The sequence below is a fragment of the Neoarius graeffei genome, chromosome 3, assembly GCF_027579695.1.
Source record: "Neoarius graeffei isolate fNeoGra1 chromosome 3, fNeoGra1.pri, whole genome shotgun sequence".
Classification (NCBI taxonomy): Eukaryota; Metazoa; Chordata; class Actinopteri; order Siluriformes; family Ariidae; genus Neoarius; species Neoarius graeffei.
The window spans coordinates 96,068,884-96,084,665 of record NC_083571.1 but is presented as its reverse complement, the minus strand read 5'-3'; the positions used below and the strand labels follow the sequence as shown (position 1 = coordinate 96,084,665).

Here is a 15,782-nt window from a genome sequence, read left to right as displayed (position 1 = left end):
GGAGACGAGGACTCTGATTTTTTCTTTATTTTTTTGTAACATGCCATAATAAATTTGGCATAAGATATTTACATGTACATTAATTTTTATACTAATTTCGTGCAAGAGAATGCACATTCACCTGTTCATACAGTGGGGCAAAAAAGTATTTAGTCAGTCACCAATTGTGCAAGTTCTCCCACTTAAAAAGATGAGAGAGGCCTGTAATTTTCATCATAGGTATACCTCAACTATGAGAGACAGAATGAGAAAAAAAAATCCAGAAAATCACATTGTCTGTCTGATTTTTAAAGAATTTATTTGCAAATTATGGTGGAAAATAAGTATTTGGTCAATAACATAAGTTCATCTCAATACTTTGTTATATACCCTTTGTTGGCAATGACAGAGGTCAAACGTTTTCTGTAAGTCTTCACAAGGTTTTCACACACTGTTGCTGGTATTTTGGCCCATTCCTCCATGCAGATCTCCTCTAGAGCAGTGATGTTTTGGGGCTGTCGCTGGGCAACACGGACTTTCAACTCCCTCCAAAGATTTTCTCTGGGGTTGAGATCTAGAGACTGGCTAGGCCACTCCAGGACCTTGAAATGCTTCTTACGAAGCCACTCCTTCGTTGCCCGGGCGGTGTGTTTGGGATCATTGTCATGCTGAAAGACCCAGCCACGTTTCATCTTCAATGCCCTTGCTGATGGAAGGAGGTTTTCACTCAAAATCTCACGATACATGGCCCCATTCATTCTTTCCTTTACACGGATCAGTCGTCCTGGTCCCTTTGCAGAAAAACAGCCCCAAAGCATGATGTTTCCACCCCCATGCTTCACAGTAGGTATGGTGTTCTTTGGATGCAACTCAACATTCTTTCTCCTCCAAACACGACAAGTTGAGTTTTTACCAAAAAGTTCTATTTTGGTTTCATCTGACCATATGACATTCTCCCAATCCTCTTCTGGATCATCCAAATGCTCTCTAGCAAACTTCAGACGGGCCTGGACATGTACTGGCTTAAGCAGGGGGACACGTCTGGCACTGCAGGATTTGAGTCCCTGGCGGTGTAGTGTGTTACTGATGGTAGCCTTTGTTACTTTGGTCCCTGCTCTCTGCAGGTCATTCACTAGGTCCCCCCGTGTGGTTCTGGGATTTTTGCTCACCTTTCTTGTGATCATTTTGACCCCACGGGGTGAGATCTTGCGTGGAGCCCCAGATCGAGGGAGATTATCAGTGGTCTTGTATGTCTTCCATTTTCTAATAATTGCTCCCACAGTTGATTTCTTCACACCAAGCTGCTTACCTATTGCAGATTCAGTCTTCCCAGCCTGGTGCAGGTCTACAATTTTGTTTCTGGTGTCCTTTGACAGCTCTTTGGCCTTGGCCATAGTGGAGTTTGGAGTGTGACTGTTTGAGGTTGTGGACAGGTGTCTTTTATACTGATAACAAGTTCAAACAGGTGCCATTAATACAGGTAACGAGTGGAGGACAGAGGAGCCTCTTAAAGAAGTTGTTACAGGTCTGTGAGAGCCAGAAATCTTGCTTGTTTGTAGGTGACCAAATACTTATTTTACCGAGGAATTTACCAATTAATTCATTAAAAATCCTACAATGTGATTTCCTGGATTCTTTCCCCCCCATTCTGTCTCTCATAGTTGAAGTGTATCTATGATGAAAATTACAGGCCTCTCTCATCTTTTTAAGTGGGAGAACTTGCACAATTGGTGGCTGACTAAATACTTTTTTGCCCCACCGTATGTCATGTTCAGGAACAAACTAACGCTAATGGCGCTAAAATGCCTGGAGAGAAGCCCCTAGGATTGTCCAGTTTGCTTATACAGACTTCTCGTGCAGTGGAAAAAAATGCACTGCTACGTGTTCCATATGTAGAAGAACTATCGAGGAGACAACAGGGACAACCTCGAACTTCAATCGTCATTTTGTAAGACTCCACCCAGAGAAGGAAGTGACACGCTATGTTCATTGCTCTGTTGATAGCGGGGCTTGCTTGCTGAGCGATGAACTAGCTAGTGTTAACCATCTCTCATGTTATTTGCCCTGTTGAGAGTGGGCAAGGCTTGCTGAGCGATGAACAAGCTTTTTATCTGGAGCCTATTAACTAAAATGGGGCAGTCGAGCAGTAACGTTAGTCCAACACAGTAGCAGAGATGGTTTCACATAAAGGCAGCAACAGCCACCGTCAAATGGTACGGTTGGAGTTTTATTCTTGGACTTGACTCGGACTCGAGGTTTAGTGATTCAACTACAACACTGTACAGTATATATGAGGTGCAGTTGTGTAACAGGAGCCAAATGAAAGCACTACCATGGGGTGTAGAAGGCTGTGGTTTGCAGAGCTCCTGTAAGAGAACTTTATGCCCAAAGTCAGAAGCTCATTCGCATTCACAGCAGTCTGCTATTCTAAAGCTCAGATCTTTGGGTTGCTCTTACAGGTCAGCTGTACAGAGCACCTGCTTTATGAAACAGACTCATATCTCCACAGGGAGCTATGAGGTGGATAAAGGCACCACATAAAGGCAGCAACAGCCACCGTCAAATAGTGCGGTTGGAGTCTTGTTCTTGGACTCGACTCGAAATTTTCTTGAAATGACTTGGAATTGAACACCGGGGACTTGAGACTGGACTCGGATTCGAGGCTTAGTGACTCGACTACAAACACTGGAGCTAGTATTAAACAGAAAAGTTACAACTCTAACCAGACTAAAAGAGCACAAAATAAATCCATTACTTTACATTTTTTTCCCTCAAAATATGTCACTTCTTTTACCAGAGCACATTCGAGCATGTTTAAAAACTACTGCTGTCAACCTAGAAACATCAGAAACAACTGTTACATTATTCAGAAGTGTGAAAAAAAATGAAGATGGCAATAAAATCATCACTGATCATCCAAACATCACCTGAGTGGGCTTAATGCCTAAATGAATGCTACACTGGCTGATTCGGCTGCATCAGTGACATAACTAGATGCTCAAAAGCTTATTAGATTTCCGTTTTGCATGTGTATGGTTTGTTAAGCAGTTTCCCTATAAGTAATTACAGTAATGCACATCTGGTGGATTAGCATGTGTCTAATAGTCCAAGTACACAAAATCTACAGTTCTGATCTTCAGTCATGTGTTTTCCACGTCACACACACCCTCAGATGTCTCTCTATTGTCTCAGATGCTGCAGGAGTTGAATAAGTCCAATGATGCATGAATGTTCCTTCATGCTAATGACAATAGCGCAGATGCCCAAGCCCTGTTTTTCTCTCTGTCCTGGATCTACATGGGGAGAAGCCATTGCTCTCAGATCCTGATGAAATTATAGCTTGCTGATGAGACGACAAACACTGCAGACTAAAAAACATCCTCCTCTTCGGCTTCACAGCCATATTCTGGGAAGAGAGACAAAGTTTGTGAATTTGATTTATTTATTTGTATTTTTTTATTTCTATGATTGTATGGTTTGATGTTGTTTGTTCTTTGTTTGAATGCTTTGTCCGCCAGTCGTGGTGTGGCTCCGGACCCAGTTTTGGGCACCGGTTCCCTTCAGGCCTTGGGCCACCATGGGTGATGCCTGTGCTCCTTGCTATGGACTGCAGTGAGCTCATTGCTATCTTCAACATGGGGATTGTCCAGCGCTCTGTGTGGCGGTGTTTCTGTGCATGGCGCGGTGTTCTGAGCGATGTTGCCTGGTGGCATCGTGGCGACTGTGCAGGACATACCTTTGTGCTTTTGGTAGGATTGTGAGCAGCTACGCCACTGGAATTACATCCTGACCGTCTTTTGGTGGATTTTTTTTTGGGGGGAATTGTAATGCGACCTTGGGTGTGAGAAGTCCATCTATCCATAACTGCTTATCCTGTGCAGGGTCGCAGACAAGCTGGAGCCTATCCCAGCTGACTACGGGCGAAAGGCGGGGTACACCCTGGACAAGTCGCCAAGTCATCACAGGGCTGACACATAGACACAGACAACCATTCACACTCACATTCACATCTACGGTCAATTTAGAGTCACCAGTTAGCCTAACCTGCATGTCTTTGGACTGTGGGGGAAACCGGAGCACCCGGAGGAAACCCACACGGACACGGCGAGAACATGCAAACTCCACACAGAAAGGCCCCTTCGGCCACTGGGCTCGAACCCAGGACCTTCTTTCTGTGAGGCGACAGTGCTAACCACTACACCACCATGCCGCCACTATATAAGTTGAAATTATTATTATTATTATTATTATTATTTAATTTGAGATACTGGAATAAAAAAAGATTTAAGATTTATAAATCTCTCGGGGTGATGGATGGCATACTCTCTCCCCTGTCAATCAATCACAGTGACACTAGCCAATCATGGGCATTTGTGAGCTCATGTATGCAGAAGAGAGCAGATAGCATTCATTATGAATAGATACAAATATTGTTGCTGGGTTTGTTTGTTTTTTTAGTATGTGCAATAAATATGCTTAATTTGCACAAAAAGTAACTCAGCACTAAATTTCTAATTCCACTTGAAAATAAATTGTATTTATTGTTCTTTGGCTTTTATAAATCATGCATTGTTTTATGATGTGTTGGTTGGTACGTGTTGTCGTAATACTGAGCGGCAAATAAAATTTTCCATGTGGACAATAAAGTGAGTTGAACTGAAATGAACATTTCCTTAGACTGTGGTAGTGGGTGGCTGGCTTCACATGTCTTGGAGGAAGCATGTGATAGACTTCAACCTCTGCAGGTGGTACAGTAGTTGGCTGGTAAGAGGGAATTGGTAGGTGACCAAATTAGAGAGAACATGTGAAGGCTGTGCAGGGGAAGTGATCTATGTATATATGTATGTCTGTAGGATTCTAGTAAATCTGGTTGAAATGCAAACTATTATGGGTCACTATCGCCATTTTGCAAAAAGCTTATTGGTTTGTTTAGTATAGATAAATATTGTGCATATAAAAATCCATATTTCCGTTCAATTTTCCAGACCCATGCAAGAACCTTAATGAATGTGTAGTTTTAATAACATTGGAAAGAACATTCAAGTGGGCGGCACGGTGGTGTAGTGGTTAGCGCTGTCGCCTCACAGCAAGAAGGTCCCCGGGGCCGGCGAGGGCCTTTCTGTGCGGAGTTTGCATGTTCTCCCCGTGTCCGCGTGGGTTTCCTCCGGGTGCTCCGGTTTCCCCCACAGTCCAAAGACATGCAGGTTAGGTTAACTGGTGACTCTAAATTGACTGTAGGTGTGAATGTGAGTGTGAATGGTTGTGTGTCTATGTGTCAGCCCTGTGATGACCTGGCGACTTGTCCAGGGTGTACCCTGCCTTTCACCCGTAGTCAGCTGGGATAGGCTCCAGCTTGCCTGCGACCCTGTAGAAAAGGATAAAGCGGCTACAGATAATGAGATGAGAACCTTCGAGTGGCAAGATTAAAGGTAGACTGCCTTTCAGATTTTTCAAGTGTAGGTCATAAAAAGAATTTTCCCCGACACCCAATTATTTTTGTTTAGTGGACCGAAAGCTACTGAATTTGAATCACAGGCTTACAATTTTATTAGTTTTTTTTTTTTTTAACAGAACAATTAATGAATTTAGGGCCACATGGCCCTAAATTCTCCGCCATTTTTTCCTGCTTCACCGTGACCCAATTCAAGATACTACATCATGCATCACGTGGTGGACTTTCCCTGTTCGTGCAAGGGATTGTGGGATACAAATTTGAAACAGGAGAGAAAGATGGATGACGCGAGTGTGCGAGTTAAACGTGAAAGATGGACTACAGTAACGGAAAGCAAGAAGAAAAGACGTTATGTTGCGAAGGAAAGGAAACGCAGGACCAAACTAATAAATATCGGCGCTCAGCGAGCACCTCGGTGTGATCAGCTGTTCGTTTAGTGACAGAATGATGGAACTGTCAGTGCACGGTCAAGGTAAACCTGTAGATGACAGTAATGCAACACTGTGGATGCCGGCTGCCGTAAAACCCAAAAAAAGACGGTAAACCTGCGCATGCGCACACAGACTTCCTCTGTCTGCTTGACTGCGCAAAGCGAGCGATTTCATGCACATTATTTGCTCGGGAATCCCCTCAAATTAAATAACTTCCCAACCACAGAATGGCCTGATACTTTGTGAGATATTACAGAAATAAACATAATCACAATGACCAAATTTTAGAAGGAACTAAATTTCACCGCTTTTATGAAATCGAAAGGCCGTATCGCTTTAAGACTGCTCAAATTACATCGAAGAGGGAAATCCTGGTGAAAAAAAATTTGTAATCATCGAAACATAAGCTATTCATATTACATGTGCCCAAAAGACCATTACCCAATTACTCAAATTAGAAAGGCTTTACGCGTCATTGAATGTTGCCTTTTCATTCATTTTCTTCACAGATTTACAAAATAACTGCAGAAATAAACATAATCACTGTCGTTGAATATTCCCTATTCAACGACTGGGGAGATGCATTTGCAAACTTAAATCCACTGGTCAAAGTGAGTTTGCAGGTGTATAGCTAACTCTCAAATGACTCCATTACAGAACTTATGGCAGAAACCAGAGGAGTTCTTTCTTTTGCCTTGATCTTGGTTTCACTTTTATTTGGACTTCTTGACTCGGTCTACACTACCGTTCAAAAGTTTGGGGTCACTTTGAAATGTCCTTATTTTTGAAAGAAAAGCACTGTTCTTTTCAATGAAGATCACTTTAAACTAATCAGAAATCCACTCTATACATTGCTAATGTGGTAAATGACTATTCTAGCTGCAAATGTCTGGTTTTTGGTGCAATATCTCCATAGGTGTATAGAGGCCCATTTCCAGCAACTATCACTCCAGTGTTCTAATGGTACAATGTGTTTGCTCATTGCCTCAGAAGGCTAATGGATGATTAGAAAACCCTTGTAGAATCATGTTAGCACAGCTGAAAACAGTTTAGCTCTTTAGAGAAGCTATAAAACTGACCTTCCTTTGAGCAGATTGAGGCCCTGTCCACACGGCAACGGATTCAGGTGAATCTGATAAAATTGTTTATCGTTTCGGCCTGGCGTCCACACGGCACCGGCGTTTTGGGGCACCCAAAACGCAATCTTTTGAGAACGGGTTCCAGAGTGGAAAGATCTGGCAACGTTGCCGTTGCGAAGTCGTCTGGATGAGTAGAACGGATTTGTTTACGATGACGTCACAACCACATGACTGTGAGTGCTTCACGCCGGGTAGAAGTGTAACGAACTCGATGCGAGTTGTCAACAAATCCTATAACTTGGTTCATGAAACGCGCTTACAAAATATTTTCACTGTGAATATTTATTGTGTAATGGTGCAAAGTGAGAGAGGGAGAGAGAGTGTGAGAGTCAATCCCGCCAGCAAAAATAGGGAAAAAAAGGAGCGATCTCACCTCTTCAGATGTTGGTTTAAGTCCTACAATACATTCCTCAAAAAGGGCGTAGAAGAACAAATTAATCCATCAACGTGTAGCATTCAATTTATTCCAGACCATTAAAGACGCCGCCTTCCGCGTAGAATCATACGTCATCCTCGCCACCATATTGGATGGGTCAAAGCGGAGAATAAAGATGCCTCATTCATGTGCTGCGTTTAACTGTACCAACAGGTTTGCCGTCCAAACGAGATCACATGGGATTACCTTTCACAGGTGAGACTGGAAAAATACTTTTCATTGTATTTGGTCATTATAATGTAATTTTACGAACAGATTTTCCTGACTTTGTGGCTAATATGAAGTCTCGCGCATAATAGTTTATGCGCATGCGTCCTTACTTCTTCTATTGTTCTGGTGTCTCCGAAGGGACCGTCTTACAGCGCCCCTAGAGGTGTGGCATGTGTATTGCATCGTTTTCAGCAAGCGTTGCGTTGCCATATGTACCTGATATTTTACTGATCCGTTGCCCATGTGGACGCGATATTTTTTTTAATAACATCTCGTTGCCGTTATCGTGTGGATGTAGCCTGAGTTTCTGGAGCATCACATTTGTGGGGTCGATTAAATGCTCAAAATGGCCAGAAAAATGTCTTGACTATATTTTCTATTCATTTTACAACTTATGGTGGTAAATAAAAAAGTGTGACTTTTCATGGAAAACACAAAATTGTCTGGGTGACCCCAAACTTTTGAACGGTAGTGTATATCACCCTTTGACCTCAGTTTTGTTTAAACTATTCAAGGTATTGGATTTGTCTTGGACTCAAGATCGCAGGGCAAGGGAAATAAAGACGATACTGCCTGCTACCAGAAATGGTGACGATCCTCCTAAGTACTCACTTAACCTATTGATTAAACATAAAGTCAGTTGTTTGTTTTAAATATAATTTAAATCGATTTAAACAATCCACCAACACTGGCTTATATAAATAGAAGTATATAAAGAAAGATAATTGAACTGACAGCCATTTTGATCACTAACTGTAACTTCACCACCCGAATTTCTGAACACGTCTGTTGTTTATACTGACCGTTCCCTCCCATAAGCTTCATAGCACTAACACAGGGCTCTTCCACCTCTTCCTCATCCTCTTCCTCAGTGGGCTCGTCATATGTCACAGGGCCACTCTCTATGACTGGAGGAGGAGTAGGGGCAGGGGGAGTCTCGAGGGTCACTGGCGGCAGCATCGCAGCACTGGGCACAATCTAAAAATTACAGGAAAGAGAATAGCTTATGTTGATTTTTTGACAAGCTTGTATTGACCTTCAACAAACCTTGCGTTGATCAATGATATGAGGCCTATTTCATTCAGCGCTCTGAGAAAACATCCACTAAAAATCAATGACGGGGCGCAAGGTAGCATAAGAGTGTTTAAAAAAAAATTTTAAACTAGTGAAACTGGATCTCTGCCAATTATGTACTTTATAATGTATTCAGTATTGACTATGTCAATATCCATAAGGAACAGTAGGGAAAAAAAATAGAGACAGGGCAAGAGGAAAAACACAGAGAGAAAGTTATAGAAAGGAAAAAAAGGATTTGTGAGGGAGGAATCACTGCCCGGGGATGCGAGAGGCCTAATTAATTATCACGTTGTAGAAAAGTAAAGAGGAGTACGGAAGCAAAAGCTAATTATATCTGGCATATATGGCATGAGGGTCCTCTCTAGGCAGTCTCTCTGTAGGACTGGTGGCAGCAGCAGCAGGGTTGCTGATAGTAGGAGGGAAAAACTATGCACAGCTTCAGAAGCAGCCCCTCTGCTGGCCTCAAAGAGAGTCTAACGTTCTGCCATGGGTTCGACCCCGACTGAGTTAACCCTAACTTAGATCAATCAAACAGAGAAGCTTGGCAGCTATAGAATCTCTGGGACTCATTAAATCTAACATGAAAAGAATGAGCATGGCACACAATGTAGGTGAATAATTTGGAGTCTGAAATTAAACGAACGTGAAACTTTAAACTTTGCACTATACGTAGTCCTGCGTCGAAGGCCTCGGCTTGTCTCGTACGTTGCAGCATGGCGCTGAAGGCGCGACATTTTCTCCCACTGTATACAGGCGTATCACTGTGACAAAGTTGACATGACAACTTCAGGAAACACGGTAATAAAAACATCTTTGAAAGCTCCTCATGGTGAGTCACATAGCATTTACGTTTTCCCCTTAGCCCTTTCCTTGGGTTGGAGAGAGCAGTCAGATAAATGCCCATGATTGTTTGTTGATGGTGACTCCTTTCCGATTCCCTCGCAGGAACACATGCGGTTATGTAACACCAATTCATTTTGCTGTCTCTCTTCCGCCAATCAGAGCACCCACTCCAGAGCAACCAGGACAGGACCGGGAGGTTGCCTAGCGACGGCCCAGTTGACCCCCGCCAGCATTCTGTGTGTGCTCTCTCTCTCTCTCTCTCTTTGCTTGCAAATCCCTCTCCCACGTTTTCCCCTCTCATTCTATCTTTCTCACAGCACAGCACAGCACCAGACTTAAATACAGGTTCGGCAGATCCTAATCTGAGCGTGCTCAGATGTACTGAAAGTCAATAAGCAAAATCAAACAAACCATGACAGTAGATCCTGGCTTCAGAATAAATATGAATTCCACATAAAGTGCCACCTAATTGGATGTAGCACAGGACACACACGGGGCTAAAGTTGTTGTTTATCACTTTAATTCACTGATTAGCTGCAAAAATAAAATCAGTCGCCTCTATAACAAAACATAACACGCATCCTTACGGGTGGCACGGTGGTGTAGTGGTTAGCACTGTTGCCTCACAGCAACAAGGTTCTGGGTTCACAGCCAGCAGGGGCCTTTCTGTGTGGTTTGCATGTTCTCCCCGAGTCTGTTGCCTCTTTTCCACCAAAGCAGTCATTGGCCCTAAACTCTGGAACGAGCTTCCACTACATATACGTTTAGCCGCGTCCTTAGTTGTTTTTAAAACTCATCTCAAAACCTATTTTTATGCCTTGGCTTTTAACTCTGTATAGCTTTTATCTCTCATCTCATTATCTCTAGCCGCTTTATCCTGTTCTACAGGGTCGCAGGCAAGCTGGAGCCTATCCCAGCTGACTACGGGCGAAAGGCGGGGTACACCCTGGACAAGTCGCCAGGTCATCACAGGGCTGACACATAGACACAGACAACCATTCACACCTACGGTCAATTTAGAGTCACCAGTTAACCTAACCTGCATGTCTTTGGACTGTGGGGGAAACCGGAGCACCCGGAGGAAACCCACGCGGACATGGGGAGAACATGCAAACTCCACACAGAAAGGCCTCGCCGGCCATGGGGCTCGAACCCAGGACCTTCTTGCTGTGAGGCGACAGCGCTAACCACTACACCACCGTGCCGCCTGTATAGCTTTTATTTACTTATTCATTTTTTGTTTTTCTTTTAATGTTACATGAGTCTTTTTACTTTATTTATTTATTTTTTAAATTACTTACTCTTAGTTATTTATTACTCTAAATTCATTACTATGCCTTGGTGCCTTTTATTACATGATTTCTTGTTTTAAGATTGCACTGACTTGTGTTATTGGTCCTTAGTTGTCATGGTCATGTTGTCATCTCTCTGTGTGTATAGTGTCTTCAAGTTACATTGTCTTTGTGTTTTATGGTGTCCTCAAGTTTTTTTATCTGCTTGTCCAGCACTTTGGTCAGCTGCCTCTGTTGTATTTTAAAGTGCTTTATAAATAAACAGTTCCAGGGCTGGTTCGGGGCCAGTGCTTAGTTTGGAACCAGGTTTTCTGTTTCCACTGACAAAGAACTGGCTCTGGGGCCAGAAAAACCGGTTCCAGGCTAGCACCAACTCTCTGCTGGGCCAGAGGAAAGAACCGCTTACGTCAGCGGGGGGGGGGGGCGGAGTTGTATAGACCAACAACAATAACAAGACCGTGAAAGGTCGCCATTTTTAAGCGATGAGAAGCCGCAGCTGTACGTAATGTACGTAATGTACACGTAATGTACGCAGCGACGTAATGACGTGGCTTCGCTTAGCACTGCGAGCTATGGAAAAGCAAACTGGTTCTCAGCTGGCTCACAAGTTGAACGAGTTGTGAACCAGCACCAGCACTGGCCCCGAACCAGCCCTGGAACTGATTTGGTGGAAAAGGGGTATGTGTGGGTTTCCTCCGGGTGCTCCGGTTTCCTCCACAATTCAAAGACGTGCGGTTAGGTTAACATGGGGCGGCCTTGGACTGACGTGCGCTTGAGCAAGGCACCAAACCCCCAACTGCTCCCCGGGTGTTATAACATAGCTGTCCCACTGCTCTGGGTATGTGTGTGTGCTCATTGCTCACTTGTGTGTGCATGCGTGTGCTCACTGCGTCAGATGGGTGAAATGCAGAGGACGATTTTCTCTGTGCTCGAGTGTGCTTTTTCTTCTTAGAAAGAAATTTCGATTTATGTTTATAAGACACTTGTTTAGTAATGTATACTGAAATATTGCTTCATACCCATATAGTCAGTCTGAATATTTCCTCACCTGTGTAGCTGCTCTTTTCTTCTTAGGGTTTGATGATATAAGGGGGCGGAGCCTGAAAAAAGTACAAAGATAAAACTTATTAACAACACGTTCTTAGAGAGTGACATTTGCATCGACAAGATTAAATGTCATTCGGTTAAAACCACAATGCTCTGTTCCATCCACTCTAGATGGATAAAGAGAACCCAGTTAAACAAATGCGACAAAAATATTATACTTGGTCATTTATTTATTGAGGAAAATGATCCAATATTACATATCTGTGAATGGCAAAAGTATGTGAACCTTTGCTTTCAGTATCTGGTGTGACCCCCTTGTGCAGCAATAACTGCAACTAAATGTTTCCGGTAACTGTTGATCAGTCCTGCACACTGGCTTGGAGGAATTTTAGCCCGTTCCTCCGTACAGAACAGCTTCAACTCTGGGATGTTGGTGGGTTTCCTCAAATGAACTGCTCGCTTCAGGTCCTTCCACAACATTTTGATTGGATTAAGGTCAGGACTTTGACTTGGCCATTCCAAAACATTAACTTTATTCTTCTTTAACCATTCTTTGGTAGAGCGACTTGTGTGCTTAGGGTTGTTGTCTTGCTGCATGACCCACCTTCTCTTGAGATTCAGTTCATGGACAGATGTCCTGACATTTTCCTTTAGAATTCGCTGGTATAATTCAGAATTCATTGTTCCATCAATGATGGCAAGCCGTCCTGGCCCAGATGCAGAAAAACAGGCCCAAACCATGATACTACCACCACCATGTTTCACAGATGGGATAAGGTTCTTATGCTGGAATGCAGTGTTTTCCTTTCTCCAAACATAACGCTTTTCATTTAAAGCAAAAAGCTATATTTTGGTCTCATCCATCCACAAAACATTTTTCCAATAGCCTTCTAGCTTGTCCACATGATCTTTAGCAAACTGCAGACGAGCAGCAATGTTCTTTTTGGAGAGCAGTGGCTTCCTCCTTACAACCTTACCATGCACACCATTGTTGTTCAGTGTTCTCCTGATGGTGGACTCATGAACATTAGCCAATGTGAGAGAGGCCTTCAGTTGCTTAGAAGTTACCCTGGGGTCCTTTGTGACCTCGCCGACTATTATATGCCTTGCTCTTGGAGTGATCTTTGTTGGTTGACCACTCCTGGGGAGGGTAACAATGGTCTTGAATTTCCTCCATTTGTACACAATCTGTCTGACTGTGGATTGGTGGAGTCCAAACTCTTTAGAGATGGTTTTGTAACCTTTTCCAGCCTGATGAGCATCAACAACGCTTTTTCTGAGGTCCTCAGAAATCTCCTTTGTTCGTGCCATGATACACTTCCACAAACATGTGTTGTGAAGATCAGACTTTGATAGATCCCTGTTCTTTAAATAAAACAGGGTGCCCACTCACACCTGATTGTCATCCCATTGATTGAAAACACCTGACTCTAATTTCACCTTCAAGTTAACTGCTAATCCTCGAGGTTCACATACTTTTGCCACTCACAGATATGTAATATTGGATCATTTTCCTCAATAAATAAATAAGCAAGTATAATATTTTTGTCTCATTTGTTTAACTGGGTTCTCTTTATCTACTTTTCGGACTTGTGTGAAAATCTGATGATGTTTTAGGTCATATTTATGCAGAAATATAGAAAATTCTAAAGGGTTCACAAACTTTCAAGCACCACTGTAGAAGTACGTATTTCAATCACATAACTTGCAGCTGCGGAAACGTTTTGCAAAGAGATCATTTTAACACTGGAACTGTGAAACAGCCCACGGAAACAGATAACCCCAGTAGAAGCTTCCAGATTCCGACCCACTTCGGACTGAATGCATGAAATAACCACATCAGCAGCGGATTCAGTTCCTCATCACCGGCTGTGCACTCCTCTTCAATACTAAGTTAAGCATTCTGTCTCATCCCTTTTGCCTCCTCCTGCACTGCTGATTATTCAAGCCTAGCACTTTGTTAAGCCCAAGAGCTGCACCACTGGGTGAAAAACACCCCCTGGCACTGATGAAATACTTAGCTTACATCTGCCAGGAATCGGATTTCAACATCAAACATCCTGCTCTATTTAAGGCTAATATTAAAGAGACTGTTATGAAAAGTTAATTAGTCTTGAGGGAGAAGGGAAGCAGGAAATGACAGAACGATCTGGAGAAAATGACCTTGATGTGTGCCTGTGCTGCTCCTGTGTGTACAGAGCAGAGATATCTTGAGAGGCTCAGAGGAGAACATACAATTTGTCTCATTTAGAACAGTCCAAATACATGGAGCCGAAATAGAACTAGTGTAGAATTGTAGAGCGAAACAGGAGCAGTCAGTAGTACAATTCTGAAAATCTAATTTAAAGCTATAATGAAGGAAAAAATCATACTGTGAACTTAAAAAAAAAAAGTACATTTAAATGAAAGAGCATTGTAAAGTGAACCTGGACCAATTTGATACGTGTTTAAATGTCATGCACAATTAAGGAATCAGTGTTGTAGTCGAGTCACTAAACCTCGAATCCGAGTCCAGTCTCGAGTCTCCAGTGTTCAAGTCCAAATCATTCAAGAAAATTCTGAGTCCGAGTCGAGTCCGCTACTGATCCGAGAACAAGACTCCAACCGCACCATTTGACGGTGGCTGTTGCTGCCTTTATGTGAAACCGTCTGCTGCTGTGTTGGACTAACATTCCTGCTTGACTGCCCCATTTTAGGCTAAATCCACACGACAACGGCAACGAGATGTTATTTAAAAATATATCGCGTCCAAATGGGCAACGATCAGTAAAATATCAGGTCCATATGGCAACGCAACGCTTGCTGAAAACGATGCAATACACATGCCACACCTCTAGGGGCGCTGTAAGACGGTCCCTTCGGAGACACCATAAGAATAGAAGAAGTAAGGACACATGCGCATAAACTATTATGCGCGAGACTTCATATTAGCCACAAAGTCAGGAAAATCTGTTCGTAAAATTACATTATAATGACCAAATACAATGAAAAGTATTTTTCCAGTCTCACCTGTGAAAGGTAATCCCATGTGATCCCGTTTGGACGGTACAGTTAAACGCAGCTAATCTTTATTCTCCGCTTTGACCTATCCAATATGGCGGCGGAAGGCGGTGTCTTTAATGGTCCGGAATAAATTGAATGCTACACGTTGATGGATTAATTTGTTGTTTCTCACCTGTGAAAGGTAATCCCATGTGATCTCGTTCGGACGGTAAACCTGTTGGTACAGTTAAACGCAGCACATGAATCTTTATTCTCCGCTTTGACCTATCCAATATGGTGGCGAGGATGACGTATGATTCTACGCGGAAGGCGGCGTCTTTAATGGTCCGGAATAAATTGAATGCTACACGTTGATGGATTAATTTGCTCTTCTACGCCCTTTTTGAGGAATGTATTGTAGGACTTACTGTAAACCAACATCTGAAGAGGTGAGATCGCTCCTTTTTTTCCCTATTTTTGCTGGCGGGATTGACTCTGCCCTAAGGGCAGAGTCTCTCTCTCTCTCTCTCTCTCTCTCACTTTGCACCATTACACAATAAATATTCACAGTGAAAATATTTTGTAAGCGCGTTTCATGAACCAAGTTATAGGATTTGTTGACAACTTGCATCGAGTTCGTTACACTTCTACCCGGCGTGAAGCACTCACAGTCATGTGGTTGTGACGTCATTGTAAACAAATCCGTTCTACTCATCCAGACGACTTCACAACGGCAACGTTGCCAGATCTTTCCACTCTGGAACCCGTTCTCAAAAAGACTGCGTTTTGGGCACCCAAAACGCCGGTGCCGTGTGGACGCCAGGCCTAAACGATAAGCAATTGTATCGGAGTCACCTGAATCCGTTGCCGTGTGGACAGGGCCTTAGTTAATAG

The 15,782-nt window shown here is 43.0% G+C and overlaps 1 protein-coding gene across 5 annotated transcripts in view; it reads right to left on the bottom strand.

Moving 5' to 3' along the window:
• Nucleotides 1–1,717: 1,717 nt before the first annotated feature.
• The window catches only part of brf1b (BRF1 RNA polymerase III transcription initiation factor subunit b), a 237,676-nt gene continuing 223,611 nt past the window's right edge, over nucleotides 1,718–15,782 (bottom strand). For all 5 annotated transcript variants that reach the window (XM_060917700.1, XM_060917704.1, XM_060917701.1 and 2 more), the window contains 3 exons: nucleotides 11,908–11,959; nucleotides 8,451–8,625; nucleotides 1,718–3,385 (listed from right to left, as the gene is read on the bottom strand). In XM_060917700.1, coding sequence (XP_060773683.1) covers nucleotides 3,348–3,385; nucleotides 8,451–8,625; nucleotides 11,908–11,959 — 265 coding nt within the window. In that variant the 3' untranslated portion in view covers nucleotides 1,718–3,347. The remainder of the gene's footprint in view (nucleotides 3,386–8,450; nucleotides 8,626–11,907; nucleotides 11,960–15,782) is intronic.